Source organism: Indicator indicator, chromosome 27 (genome assembly GCF_027791375.1).
Source record: "Indicator indicator isolate 239-I01 chromosome 27, UM_Iind_1.1, whole genome shotgun sequence".
Lineage (NCBI taxonomy): Eukaryota > Metazoa > Chordata > Aves > Piciformes > Indicatoridae > Indicator > Indicator indicator.
The window spans coordinates 421,225-435,377 of record NC_072036.1 but is presented as its reverse complement, the minus strand read 5'-3'; the positions used below and the strand labels follow the sequence as shown (position 1 = coordinate 435,377).

Sequence of the window (14,153 nt, the reverse complement as noted above, 5' to 3'; positions counted from 1 at the left end):
GTTAGGCAGTTCCCCTGAAAGAGAAAGAATTCTAATTACCTCTTCTGTTTGGAGCAGGGGATTTTGAAAAGTGACCAAGCCTTGGGCAATTTCAAGAGAGGTATTAGGAGGTTGGGTTAACATTTTTAATAGGCCAAAAGCCATCTGCTTCAGCAACTTGTGATGTTTCATCATTGACAACTGCAGAGGAATGAGGCAACCTATTTTGGTGGACTGGACAGATTTCTGTCCATCTGTGCTTGGATTGCAGCATGTCACTTGTGCTTTAGATCTACATAGCTCTGAGCCAAGAGAGAAGCCACAGCAAGGTCAAGAGGTGGAGAAGCTTGTCAGCACATTCTGTCTCTAACGACATGACAGCTGGAAATTGGTGCTTCAAGCACAGCCTAGAGGCAGTTATTATGTTGGGCCTTGAAGCTCAGTTTTCTCTAATACCATTTCAAAGGGAAACGCTAACTTCAGATGCTTCTGATTAGCCAAGGGTTTCATCTATTGTAGTTTAAAGCCAGAGTCATTCCTGTATTTCTTCGACAGAGTAAAACCTAAAAAAAAAAAAGGTAATGAAGAAACCCTCATTGTTAGGAGGTTGTGTATGGATTTGTATTGTTTTTCCTGAAGAAAATGGATTCTGCTGCTTCCCAATGACTGCATTAGGAAGCACTGCTGGATTTCCAGCCTTTGTTTCTCCTCTGCACCCATGCATCTGCTGTCTTCTCCCCTTCTCTTTCTTTTTTTTCTGTTTCACTTTACACAAAGCAATTGAGTTAATATTGTCATGAGACTAGAGAGCTGACCTTAGCCACTGACCTTAAAGCTTTGCTGATTTTCTTCTGTCTCACTAGTGCCTACCAGATTGTTGTGGAGGAGCTGCACCCACACCGGACGAAGCGAGAGACGGGAGCCATGGAGTGCTACCAAATCCCTGTCACCTACCAGACAGCTCTTAGCGGGGGGTCACCCTATTACTTTGCTGCTGAGCTGCCCCCAGGCAACCTGCCAGAACCAGCCCCCTTTACTGTGGGTGACAACAGGACTTACCAGGGCTTCTGGAACCCACCACTGGCTCCTCGGAAGGGCTACAACATCTATTTCCAAGCCATGAGCAGTGTTGAGAAGGTAAGTGCCAACCACACCTTTCTCAGAGCCACAGAAGAGTGGGAATTGGAAGGGACCCCTGAAGATCATCTACTCCAACCCTCTGCCAGAGCAGGTTCACATACATGAGGTTACAAAGGGACAGCACTCATATGGAATGACCCAGAGAAAGAGACTCCTCCACCTCTCTGGGCAGCCTGGTCCAGTGCTCCACCACCCTCAATGTAAAGAAGCTCCTCCTCATGTTTAGATGGAACCCTCTGTTCAAGTTTGTGCCTGGTACCACTTGTCATTGCTCCTGGAAAGAGTCAAAGTCATGCCCAGAGTAACAACTGGCACTGCTGGAGTTGGATGGAGTTAGGTGTTGGCAGCGGCTGCAATCCCTCCCATGCTGTGACAATAGGTGCTCTTGTGTTGTAGTAACTGCTACTAGGTGAGAGGTTGCTACATCTTGTAGTGATTGTCTGAGCAAAGTCATTACTGGGTTCAGTTTTAGACCCCTCACTACAGGAAAGAAACTGAGCTGCTGGAGCATGTCCAGTAAAAGGCAACAAACGGTCTGGAGAATAGGGCTGGTAAGGAGCAGCTGAGGGAACTGGGGGTGTTCAGCCTGGAGAAGAGGAGGCTGTGGGGAGACCTCATTGCTCTCTACAACTCCCTGAAAGTAGGTTGCAGTGAGGTGGGGGTTGGGCTCTTCTCTATAGTATCAGGTGATAGAAGGAGAAGAAATGGCCTGAAATTGTGCCAGGGGAGGGCTAGGTTGGAGATGAGGAAAAATTTCTTTGTTGCAAGAGTGGTCAGGGATTGGAAGAGGCTGCCCAGGGAGGTGTTAGAGTCCCCATCCCTGGAGGTGTTCCAGAAACCTGTGACCATGGCACTTGGGGAGATGGTATGCTCTGAAATGCATTGTCGAGATGGGGTGGTGAGGGTTACTCTGTGATCCTCCCAGACATTTGGAACAAAAGTGGCTAAGTAAATCCAGTAATTGGGAAGAATGCTAATTAGTGAGATGATCCTGATGAACTTTGTGGGGCTTTCATTTAGCTGGAAGGCTTGACTTCTGGAACACCTGAGGGAATCTTCAGCTCATAGCTTTGTTCACTCTTTACAAGCTGTGTTTGCAAAGCAGCATTAGTGTATTTTCACCTGGTACTTGGGAATCCTGTGGAGGAAAGAGATCCCAGGGGATGCATTCAGGGCTGGAGTGCTGGACTGGAGGGAGCATGTTTTATAGATTGAAACTGTCATTATTATATTTCCTAATTACATGCTAATATTGTTTGGAGTGATCTCATAGAGCAGCAGCTGCATCCTCTCACGCAACCTTATGCTAGTTCAGAGTGTTTGCTTTTAAAATGACTGCACGTTGTGCAACAAGGTCAGAAAACCCATTTATGGCTGACCCTCATCTGTTCAGCTTGTCCAAACTCTGCAGATAACCAAGTCATTGCTCTGTTCATTTTAGTCACTGGCCAAAAAAAATAAAATAACCCCCCCACACACACAAAAAAAGCGAAACTCATAAAAATTGTCTCTGCATTTGCAACTTTTTCTGGAGCACATTGCTGGCAAGACTCCATCTTTCCTGGGCAGATGTTACAGGTTGTAGTTTAACTCTGTCATATGTCAAGGGATACCTGGGTTGCTGCTGTGTATGAGGGAGAATGTTGCTCATCGTAGAAGCATAGAACTGTTTGGGCTGGAAAAGATCTCTATGATCTTTGAGTCCAACCATCAACCCAACACCACCATGGCCATTAAATCACATCCCAGAGTGCCATGGCCACAGGTTTCTTGAACACCTCCAGGGATGGGGACTCCACCTCCCAGGGCAGCCTCTTCCAATCCCTGACCACTCTTGCAGCAAAGAAATTTTTCCTCATCTCCAGCCTAACCCTCCCCTGGCACAACTTCAGGCCATTCCCTCTCCTTCTATCACCTGTTCCTGGGGAGAAGAGACCAACCCCCACCTCACTGCAACCTCCTTTCAGGGAGCGCCATGAGGTCTCCTTTCAGCCTTCCCTTCTCTAGGCTGAACACCCCAAGTTCCCTCAGCTGCTCCTCAGGGAGCTGATTTGCTTCAGGTGAATCTGTTGAAGACTCTCATGATGTATCAAGACCTAAGTCTGGATACAGTACTAAGGAAATGTACCTTCTTTGCTGCATGGCACTGTTAGAGGCCAACACTGGCTCAGGATTTCTCTGCGCTGACATAAATAGGAGCATCAGTCACCCCCCTTTCTTCCACTGTACCCTCTCTCAGAATTCCTCTGGTATGATTTCCATTCAAATTGAATAATCCAAAACTTTGCTATGTTTGGGTTGTCCTGCAGGTCTTTTCCCCATCATGATCCTGTATAGTTAAGGCCAACGTCAAGGTTTTGTTCAGCCTTTTTAAAGGCACAGTCACCCAGGCTTCTCCCTTGGGAATCAGAGTCACAGAATGCCAGGTTAGAAGGGACCTCAAGGGGCATCTGACCCAGCCTTTCTAGGTGACAGTGGAGTTGAAATGAGCTGGCCCAGCAGCCTGTCAGGATGAGTCATCAAACTGTCCAGTGTAGGGGAATCCACTGCTTCCCTTAGGAAATGATTCCAGTGTCTGACTGTGCTCATGGGGAAACATTTTCTTCTACAGTCCAATTGGAATCTCCCCAGCAGTAACTTGTCCCCATTACCCCTTCTCTTTCCCATGGGACTCCTTGTGTAAAGGGAGTCTCCATTCTCCTGGTAGCCACCCTGTATGTCCTGGTCCACAGTAATAAGGTCTCCCCTCAGCCTTCTCTTCTCCAGGCTGAACACCCCCAGCTCTCTCAGCCCTTCCTCACATAGCAGGGCTGCCGGTCCTCTGATCATTTTGATGACCCTTCTCTGGACACTTTCACAGAATCACAGAATGGTCTGGGTTGGAAGGGACCTCCAAAGGACATTTAATCCAACACACCCCCCATGTCCCCCAGCCTATCCACACTTATTTTGTGTAGCAGGGACCAAAACTGAACACAGTCCTCCAGAACCCTGCGCCACCGTATTGGGTATTCCCAGCTGGTTGAGCAGATCTAGGATGCCCTGGTGAGACCACAGCTGCAATCCTGTGTCCAGTTTGGGGCTCCCCAGTTCAAGAGAGACAGAGACCTGCTGGAGAGAATCCAAGGGAGAGCCACAAGGATGCTTAGGGGAATTGAGCATCTCCCCTGTGAAGAGAGACTGAGAGCCCTGGGGCTGTTTAGTCTGGAGAAGAGAAGGCTGAGCGGGATCTGATCAATGTCTATCAATAGCTGAGGGGTGGGTGTCAAGTGGAGGGGGCCAGGCTCTTTGGGTGGTTCACAGTGATAAGACAATGAACAATGAGTTCAAACTTGAACAGAGAAGATTTCACCTCAACATGAGGAGAAATTTCTTCACAGTGAGGGTGACAGAGCCCTGGAACAGGCTGCCCAGGGGGTTGTGGAGTCTCCTTCTCTGGAGACTTTCAAGCCCCACCTGGATGCATTCCTGTGCAGACTACCCTAAGTGATGCTGCTCTGGCAGGGGGCTTGGACCTGATATCTCTTGAGGTTCCTTCCAACTTCTGATATACTGTGATATTATGATACTGTGAATGTGTGGAGTGTGGAAGGGCAAGAAAAAGCAGCTTGGTCTGACTGTTTTCTTTCCTTTTCTCTCCTCAACAGGAAACCAAAACCCAGTGTGTCCGAATAGCTACGAAAGGTAAGACGCCTGTTGTTCATGCAGATGAGCCTTTCTGCTGAGCTATGTGTTTCTGTTCAGTGTCTGAGCCAGAACCAGCACTAGCCTTCAGTCTGAAACCACTTGATTGTCTTTACAATTTAATGAGCTACTGCTTTTTGTTTGGTGGTGTTGGGCCAAGAGAGGCTTGGCACAGCAATGTTCAGAAGGTAGCAAAGTAAGCACTCAGGTTTTTGTCCTCTGTCAGTGGTTTTCTAGATCTGCTTTTAGGCTGCTGGAGCATTGCAGGAGGCTGAGCACTGGACTGGAGACTAAAAGGCACACTTGGTTAAACTGTTATGCTATCAATTATTTCCAAGCATGGGGGGAGAAATAATTTAAATGAAGGACACGATAGTTAATTTTGCCAAGGAAGAGCTCCGACTGTTAGCTAGATGTAGGGGAGGGTTGATTGCAGAGCTGAGAGTGGCTGCATAGCTGTGAGAATAAATCACATTGACCCCACAGACTGTGGGTTAATCACAGGATGCTCACTCCAAAATGCTGATTCATCTTCAGCAGTTTGTTCTGCTCATTGTTATCTCTTGCTTTGACTGGTTTCAGATCCACTCAGTTTGATTGCTTGATAGTCTCAGTATGAGAGTTGTTTGACAGACTCCCACAGAACAAATAAGAAAGGGGGCTTACAAATGCTGGAAGAGTACTCTGCAGAGACCCAACACTGCTCACTACATTGTCTCTTTCTAATTGCATATTGATATTCAGCATAAAAACAACTGCAGACAGGGGGCTGTTCAGTCTGGGGAAGGGAAGGTTCCAGGGAGACCTTAGAGTGGCCTTTCAGTACCTGGCTATAGGAGAGCTGGGGAGGGACTTTTGACAAGGGCTGGGAGTGACAGGGTGAAGGACAATGGCTTTGAATGAAATGAAGTGTCTTGTTCCAGATCTCATTTTTGGAGAAGGTATGTCTGAGATTTTTTGATGACTTCTTATCGAAGTAAATTAATCATTGGGGGGAAAAAAAAGTAACAAAAAGCCATCATAGTTACCTTTAAAAAAAAATTAAAGCTGAATGAATATTCATCAGACAGCAAGACCTGTATAGGCTTCTGAAGAAACTACTAGAAATTAAATAAGACCACTGGAATATTGCATCCAGTTCTGGGCTCCCCAGTTCAAGAGGGACAGGGATCTGCATGAGAGAGTCCAGTGGAGGGCTAGAAGGATGATTAAGGGACTGGAGCACTGCCTGATGATGAAAGGCTGAGAGACCTGGGGCTGTTCAGTCTGGAGAGAAGACTGAGAGGAGATTTAATAAATGTATCTAAATATCTGAGGACTGGGTGTCAGGAAGGAAGGGACAGCCTCTGCTCACTTGTACCCTGTCATAGGACAAGGGGCAACGGATGTAAACCACAGCACAGAAAGTTCCACCTTATCATGGGGAAGAACTTTTTTACTGTATGGATCACAGAGCACTGGAACAGGCTGCCCAGAGAGGTTGTGGAGTCTCTCTGGAGACTCTCCAGCCCCATCTGGATGTGTTCCTGTGTGACCTGTGCTAGATTCTGTGCTCCTGATCTGGCTAGGGGGTTGGATTTGAAGATCTCCAGAGGTCCCTTCCAACCCCTAACATCTGTGATCCTGTGTGATCCTGTGAGCTGGAAGAGGGGAAATTGAGACTGGAGATTAGGAAGAAATTATTTCCAGTGAGGGTGGTGAGACATTGGAACAGGTTGCCCAGGGAGGTTGTGGAAACCTCATCCCTGGAAGTGTTCAAGGCCAGGTTGGATGAGGCCTTGAGCAACCTGGGCTGGGGGGAGGTGTCCTTCACCATGGCAGGGGGTTGGAACTGGGTGGTCTTTATGATCCCTTCCAACCCAACCATTCTAATGAGTCTATGACTCCATGGGCAAGCTGCCATTTGAAAGTACTGTGGTGCCACATTTAGCACCATTTTTTCCATCCCTTCTTTGACTTTAAAACTTCTTCCAATTAAAAACAAGGTAGTACCGAGCCAACATTTTCTTGAGAAATCAGAAAATAAAGTCTGTTTCTCAAGACACATTAATATTTTCACCAAGTGAAGCTAATAATCCCAGGAAATTAAACCCATGAACTAAGTCTTCTGTGAAAAGTACATCAGCATTCTCTCTCTTATGTTTACCTGGCAAGATTAAATGTTTGAATTAAAATATATTTGCATAAACAAATGTTTATGTAGCACAAATGTGTAGTGTGAGGATTTGAGTCAAGGGAGAGTCCTGAAAGCCTCAGAAGTAACTTCAAATATTGCAGGAGTGAGGAAGGGGAAAGCAGTGGTGTCTCCCATGAATTTTCTGGATGGTACTAACAAAACAGGGAAGGAATTCACCTAGGTTGTGAGGAAATACTTAGCAATACTCAGTCCCCCAATCTCAAAGCTGTGTTCTGAAGGAGACCTACAGGAAGGCTGGGGAGGGACTGATTGGAAGGGCTTGGAGTGATAGGGTGAGGGGCAATTGTTTGAAACTGGAGCAGGGGAGACTTAGGTTGGACATTAGGAGGAAGCTCTTCACAATGAGAGTGGTAGAACACTGGAACAGGTTGCCCAGGGATGTGTTTGGGGCCCTGTGCCTGGAGACATTCAATACCAGACTTGATGTGGCCCTGTGCAGCCTGCTCTTGTTAGAGATGTCCCTGCTCACTTCAGGGAAGTTGGACAAGATGACCTTCTCTCTCATGTGTTCAGCCTCAATTAAAAAAAAAATAACAAATTAAACAGTTAATTGTTCCTACCTCTTTGTTTTTCAAATCTAGGTAGTAGCATTATCCAGTCACTAATAATCTCTTTCCTACACGTAGTAACCGGAGGAGAAAAGGAACCTTGTTTTCTGAAGTACAGAGAAGGGCATGGAGACTGAGGTGATAGGTCATTAGTAGCAGAAAGATGGAATTACGGTAGGAAATATGTGTTACTTGGCCAAAAAAATTAAAAAGTGTTACATATCATTTCCTACAGAAAGTTCTCAAACTTCTTGTGGTGGGTTGAAAATCCCCCCCAACATTAAATTGCCAGATCAGCCCAGTTGGAAGCAAACGGAAGCTGTATTTACAAGCAAAACTCCAATCTACAATGGAATGCAATGAATAGGTACAAAATACACAATATTTACAATATTTACAGGGATTTACCATTGATAAACAGCACAAGAACCCCCCTGGCCAAAGACCAGGAGAGCTGCTAATAGCTTCTCCACTCCCTGCCCACCCCCCTTACTCTCCTGGACACAAAGGGACAAGTGAAAGAGCAGAGAGTTGTTAGAACTTAGCCAAAACAATGCAGCCAAGGTCAGCAGAAGCCAGCACAGCACAAAGTTAGTATCTCCCAGAGTGAGGGAGAGAAAAAAGAGAAAGAAAGTTTCCCAAACTAATTCTTATGGTAGATCTCCATCCAATGGATTGTTTAGAGCTATCATTATTTTCCTTTTCACACCCAGCAGTGATTTATTAATGTTTTACCACTCTCTGTTCCAGATCTGTGGAAAATTTTCAAGGGACAGCCTAAAACTACCACACTTGCTGAAACTACTTTGGAAAGGCAGATTTCATCCAGTCCCTGTCATAGCACAGTGACTAGGTGATAACTGAACCTGCCTAACCAAAGCCTTGCTAGAGGAGCCAATAAGAGATGCATGATTCTCAGGGCACACACTTCAGAGTAGCACAGGATGCTGACGACTGATCAGTCACATCTTGGAGCTGAGGTTTTCATTTTACATTTCATTTTGCAGCCTAAAATGTTACCAACTAACTGCTAAGGGAACGAAACCAGATTAACATGGTCAGAGAAGAGTGACACTTCACATTGGTTGGCATGTAAATAGACATTTAAGAGGACAGAAGGGACAGCAGAGCTGATATTAAGCAGGGAGTACATCAAGTTGACATTTCTGACAGTCTTTAGGCTGCCAAGTTTGAGGCTAATACTGATTTACATGGAGGGGGTTTGTTTTGTTTTGTTTAGGGGACTAGAAAAAAACATTGGCAATTTAATTAGAAGAAATCTACTGTGGCAGGAAATAAGGAAGTGGTAGGCCTGGCAGCTCTGTCCCAAAGTAGTTAGAAGGAATAAATGAAGTCCAAGGTTCCTCAGCCCACATTTGAGACATGAACTTCTTCACCTCCAAAGTCATTTTCCCTCGTGGGTTTCATTTGTATTATCAGTTCAGGCAGTGTAAAACTTCTCTATCTCTGTGCACATTTGGTTACTGCAGATGGGGGAAAATGCCACTGGAGATGGTGGGCATCTGGAAGTAATTGTGAAATAGCAGAAAATGACTTTTTAATCTGATTTGAGGAATAAAAAGGTCTGGGTGGTAACATTTCAACTGCAAGTGTGCATTTAGTCCACCATCATTATTGCTCTGAATTCATTCCCACAGCAGTTGGGGATTGATCCAAAGGCCTTTGATGTCAATGAGAGTCCTTCCACTGACATTAATGTGCTTTGGATTAGGTCTTTAGAAGTCATAAATCTGTCTAGACCGTAATTATTTCCTTGAAATTGTTCCTGATGATGTTTCTGCTCCTAGGGAAATTTGTGAAAGTCGAATCACCTCCTGTAGCAGGATGCTCAGCTATGTCTGTTGCTGATTAACGCACAAACAGGGAAGATGTCAGTTGCTAAATGTATATGAACCCAGGCTCCTCTCACTGTTGTTTTTATGTTTGGATCAATGCTCCTGCAATGACTTTTAGCTGCGCTATCATAACAGGCACTGGAGACCAAAGTGGCAAAATAAATTTAGAGAAGAATGCAGATGTTGCCTAAGTGATGTCTTGCTTTTCACTCCTGCATAGGAAATGAACTTCTCTTGATGTGTTTAAACTTCAGTGATCTTTTGCAGTGTCTTACCAGACAAAGAGGAGGTTTTAACTGCCTTGCTGAGCTTCCTGAAGATGGAAGCAGAATATTAGCATGGCAGATTTTTTCTCTTTTGTCTGGGAAATTGCAGTAGCTCACTGAGCAGCCACATCTGCCTCTTCTGATAAGTCATACCTTGGGTTGTAAACAACAAATGGAATGATCCTTTGATGGTATACTTGATGATGGCCATAAAAAAAGGAGAAAGAAAAAAGGTAGTTACCTGAGGAACACATCCAGATTTCCAGCCACAACCCCTGTCATAGAACCATAGAGTGTTAGGGGTTGGAAGGGACTTCCAGAGATCATTGCATCCAACCCCCTTGCCAAAGCAGGATGACCTAGGACAGGCCACACAGGACCATGTCCAGGGTGGCTTTGAAAGCCTCCAGAGGAGACTCCACAGCCTCTCTGGGCAGCCTGCTCCAGGGCTACAGCACCCTCACAGTAAAGAAGTTTCTCCTCATGTTGAGGTGGAACTTCCTGGGTTCTAGCTTATATATTCTTTATCCTATCACAGGACACCACTGAAAAGAGCCTGGCCCCTTCCTCTTGGCACCCACCCCTCAGATATTTATAGATCCCCCCTCACCCTTCTCTTCTCCAGGCTAAACAGCTCCAGGTCTCTCAGTCTTTCTTCATAGCAAAGATGTTCAAGTCCCTTAATCATCCCTCATATCTTTCTTGGACTCTCTCCAGCAGATCCCTGTCTTTCTTGAACTGGGGAGCCCAAAACTGGATACAGCATTCCAGGTGTGGTCTCAGCAGGACAGAGAACGTGGATGTTTTATAAACCATGGATATTTTCATATATGCATGGAGAGTAACAAAGTCATGGAATTCCATGACCCAAATCTGCTTGGAGTAAAAAAGAATTTAGTGTAACAAGAACAATATTAGTTATGAGGTGAAGCTACCTGAGACAACAATTTTCAGAGAATGTGTTTGCTGCTTATTATAAGGTCCCCAAAATAAGTACTCTTTTCTGCTTGTTGTTTGACATCTCTAAGAAGTAAAGGTTCCTTCTGAGGGTAGCAACCAAAATCTCTCAATCACTTAATGATTTTCTTTTTTTTTTTTAACACTTATGACATTGCCTGAGTTAAGCCTTTTTTTTTCACTGTTGAAGAATTATTTTGGTTAAGAATAATTTTGCTGTCACTAATTAGGAATCCTTTTGATCACAAATATTTTCTAGTCTTCAGCCCCTTTCCCCAGCTCTTCAGGAATATGGAATGTCCAGTTCTGGGCTTCTCAGTTCAAGAGAGATGTTGAGGTACTGGAACATGTCCAGAGAAGGGCAACAAAGCTGGTGAGGGGCCTGGAACACAAACCCTATGAGGAGAGGCTGAGGGAGCTGGGACTGTTTAGCCTGGAGAAGAGGAGGCTCAGGGGAGACCTCATTGCTGTCTACAACTACCTGAGGGGAGGCTGTAGCCAGGTGGGGTTTGGTCTCTTCTCCCAGGCAACCAGCAGCAGAACAAGAGGACACAGTCTTAAATTCTGCCAGGGGAGGTCTAGGCTGGAGATTAGGAGGAAGTTCTTCACAGAGAGAGATTTGCCATTGGGATGTGCTGCCCAGGGAGGTGGTGGAGTCACCATCACTGGAGATGTTCAAGAGAAGCCTGGATGAGGCACTTAGTGCCATGGTCTAGTTGATTGGCTAGGGCTGGGTGGTAGGTCGGACTGGATGATCTTGGAGGTATCTTCCAACCTGGCTGATTCTATGATTCTATGATTACTATGTTTGAAAGAACAGTCACTGCTTTTGGTCAGAAAAGTTTCATGGATGAGTAAATCTAGTAAATGCAAATAATTAATCACTTTACTAGAGAACTGTAAAAACTCTGCTTAGGGAACAATTACAGGCAGGCATTCTCTTATTAAATTTAGTTGGGTTGTGGCCAGCAGGTCAAGGGAGGCTTTCCTGCTCTGCTGCTCTGCCCTGGTGAGATCACATCTGGAATATTGTGTCCAGTTCTGGGCTCCTCAGTTCAAGAGGGACAGGGATCTACTAGAGAGCGTCCAACACAGCCTACGAGGGTGATGAAGGGCCTGGAACATCTGTGTAGGGAGGAAAGGCTGAGAGCCCTGGGACTGTTTAGCCTGGAGAAGAGAAGGCTGAGAGGGGATCTGATCATTGTTTATAAATATCTGAAGGATGGGTGTCAAGAAGAAGGGGCCAGGCTCTTTTCAGTGGTCTCTCGTAGCACAAGGGGCAATGCATATAAATTGGAACGTGGAAGGTTCCTCTTCAACATGAGGAAAAAATTCTTTGGTGTGAGGGTGCTGGAGCCCTGGAGCAGGCTGCCTGGAGACATTATGGAGTCTCCTTCTCTGGAGGCTTTCAAGACCCATCTGGATGTGTTCCTGTGTGACCTGCCCTGGGTGATCCTGCACTGGATGATCTCTGGAGGTCCCTTCCAACCCCTACCATTCTGTGACTCTATGATCAATGCACCACACCTTAGGACAGAGGTGAGAACCTCATCATGTCCATCCTTGTGTTAACAACTACCTGCCACGGTGATATTTTGGATAGGAAACAAAATAGGTTTGAGCAGTGGTGTCCACAGTGTACCTGGACAGGAAGGACAAACAGGACTTGATCTCAGGAAAGAGTGATGCTCAATGAATGCAGAGTTTCAGCAACCCCTAAATCAGAAGTGTGCTTATTGGGTTATCTGAAAATCATTTTGTGGTCCTAAAATCAGCATTGCTGTGTTTCTCTCTATCTAATCAAATACTTCTAACTCAAGGAAAAGAAGTTCCACCTCCTTCTCATTAAGGGTTTATTAAACTCTTTGCTTGTCACCTCTGGCAAAAGTGCTAAGTGAAGTTCTACAGCTAGTCAGAGAATCACAGAATCATAGAATGGTCTGGGTTGGAAGGGGCCTCCAAAGGTCATCCAGTCCAACCCCCTCTGCAGTCAGCAGGGACATCCTCAACTAGATCAGGCTGCCCAGAGCCCTGTCGAACCTCACCTTGAATATCTCCAGGGATGGGCAACCTGTTCCAGTGTTCCACTACCCTCATGGTAAAGAACTAGTTCCTAGTCATCTGGAAACCAGGAGCATCATTGCCAAGCATAGTGGTGCTTCCCAAACACTGTCAGATGTGTTGCAGTGTGGGTGATTGGCACTGCTCCCAGGTTACCTGCACATAGAGGCTGAAGCTTTGTCAGCTGTGTCAGGAGACTGACTTTGAAGTTCAGGAGTATGGCTTTGAAGTTCAGGAGTGCAAACTGCTTTCTGCTCTGATGGGAAGCTATGTGCTAACCACACTATTTCTGGGAAGATGCTGACCAAAAGGCTGTGCAGATGGCCCACACAGGAGAGATGACCTCTTTAGGAATCATGTGGTTATCACACATCTGTCTGTCAGAGCAGGAATCATAGAATCACAGAATTGTTTGGCCTGGAAAAGACCTCTAAGATCATCAAGTCCAACCATCAGCTAACACCACCATGGCCATTAAACCATGTCCCAAAGTGCCATGGCCAGGAGACAGTTACAGGCACTGTCAAAGCCATTTTTGTAGCCAGGTAAATTTAAAAGGGAACAGAATTCAACTTTTGACTTTGGAAGTGCGTGGAGGCTTTTGAGCAGCTTGGATAGGACTGTGAATATTGTCTGTGTTTTATAGTGAGATGGTGATGAAGGCTCTTGATCAGGATGGGCTTCCACAACCCTTCACTGTCAAAGAGGTCATCAGATTGCATCCTTTGCCACTTCTGATTAGCCTTTGCTTTGTGGAGTCAACAGGCAAGGTAATCACACTCAGTACCACACAGATGCCAGGATATTTAACCTGAACATTAAATCAGAGGTCCCATATCTGCTGGCTTGTGTTACTTGCTGTTTGCTGATGACTGAGTATTGGTTATTCACACATATGTAGGCAGGCTACATATTATTGACTGGTTCAGCCCCTCTGCCAAGTGATTTGGCCAGGCCATTAGCAGAGGTCCTGCTCTAACCTTGCTGTGGTGGAAAATATCTGGAGGCAGTAGCCTGCACTGATAATACCCTCCTAAAATGTGTGAGAACAGCAATGCTGCTGCAGCAGCATGCTTGGGGGTTTGCAAAGCACCACAGGTAATGGCAAAGTCATGTAGGGAATAGCAAAATCCAGTCCAGGCTGGTGAGAGGTCTCAAGCACAAGCCCTATGAGGAGAGGCTGAGGGAGCTGGGGGTGTTTAGCCTGGAGAATAGGAGGCTTAGGGCAGACCTCATTGCTCTCTACAACTACCTGAAGGGAGGTTGTAGCCAGGTGGGGGTTGGTCTCTTCTCCCAGGCAACCAGCAGCAGAACAAGAGGACACAGTCTCAAGCTATGCCAAGGGAAGTTTAAGCTCAAGGTGAGGAGAAAGTTTTTTACAGAAAGAGTCATTGGCCATGGAATGTGCTGCCCAGGAAGGTGGTAGAGTTACCATCCCTGGAGGTGTTCAAAAAAAGCTTGGCTG

At 45.8% G+C, this 14,153-nt stretch overlaps 1 protein-coding gene across 1 annotated transcript in view; it reads left to right on the top strand.

Annotated features, from left to right (window-relative positions):
* The window catches only part of PTPRK (protein tyrosine phosphatase receptor type K), a 426,155-nt gene that overhangs the window by 321,479 nt on the left and 90,523 nt on the right, over positions 1 to 14,153 (top strand). Inside the window, exons 11-12 of the mRNA XM_054393013.1 lie at positions 843 to 1,116; positions 4,767 to 4,803. Coding sequence (XP_054248988.1) covers positions 843 to 1,116; positions 4,767 to 4,803 — 311 coding nt within the window. The remainder of the gene's footprint in view (positions 1 to 842; positions 1,117 to 4,766; positions 4,804 to 14,153) is intronic.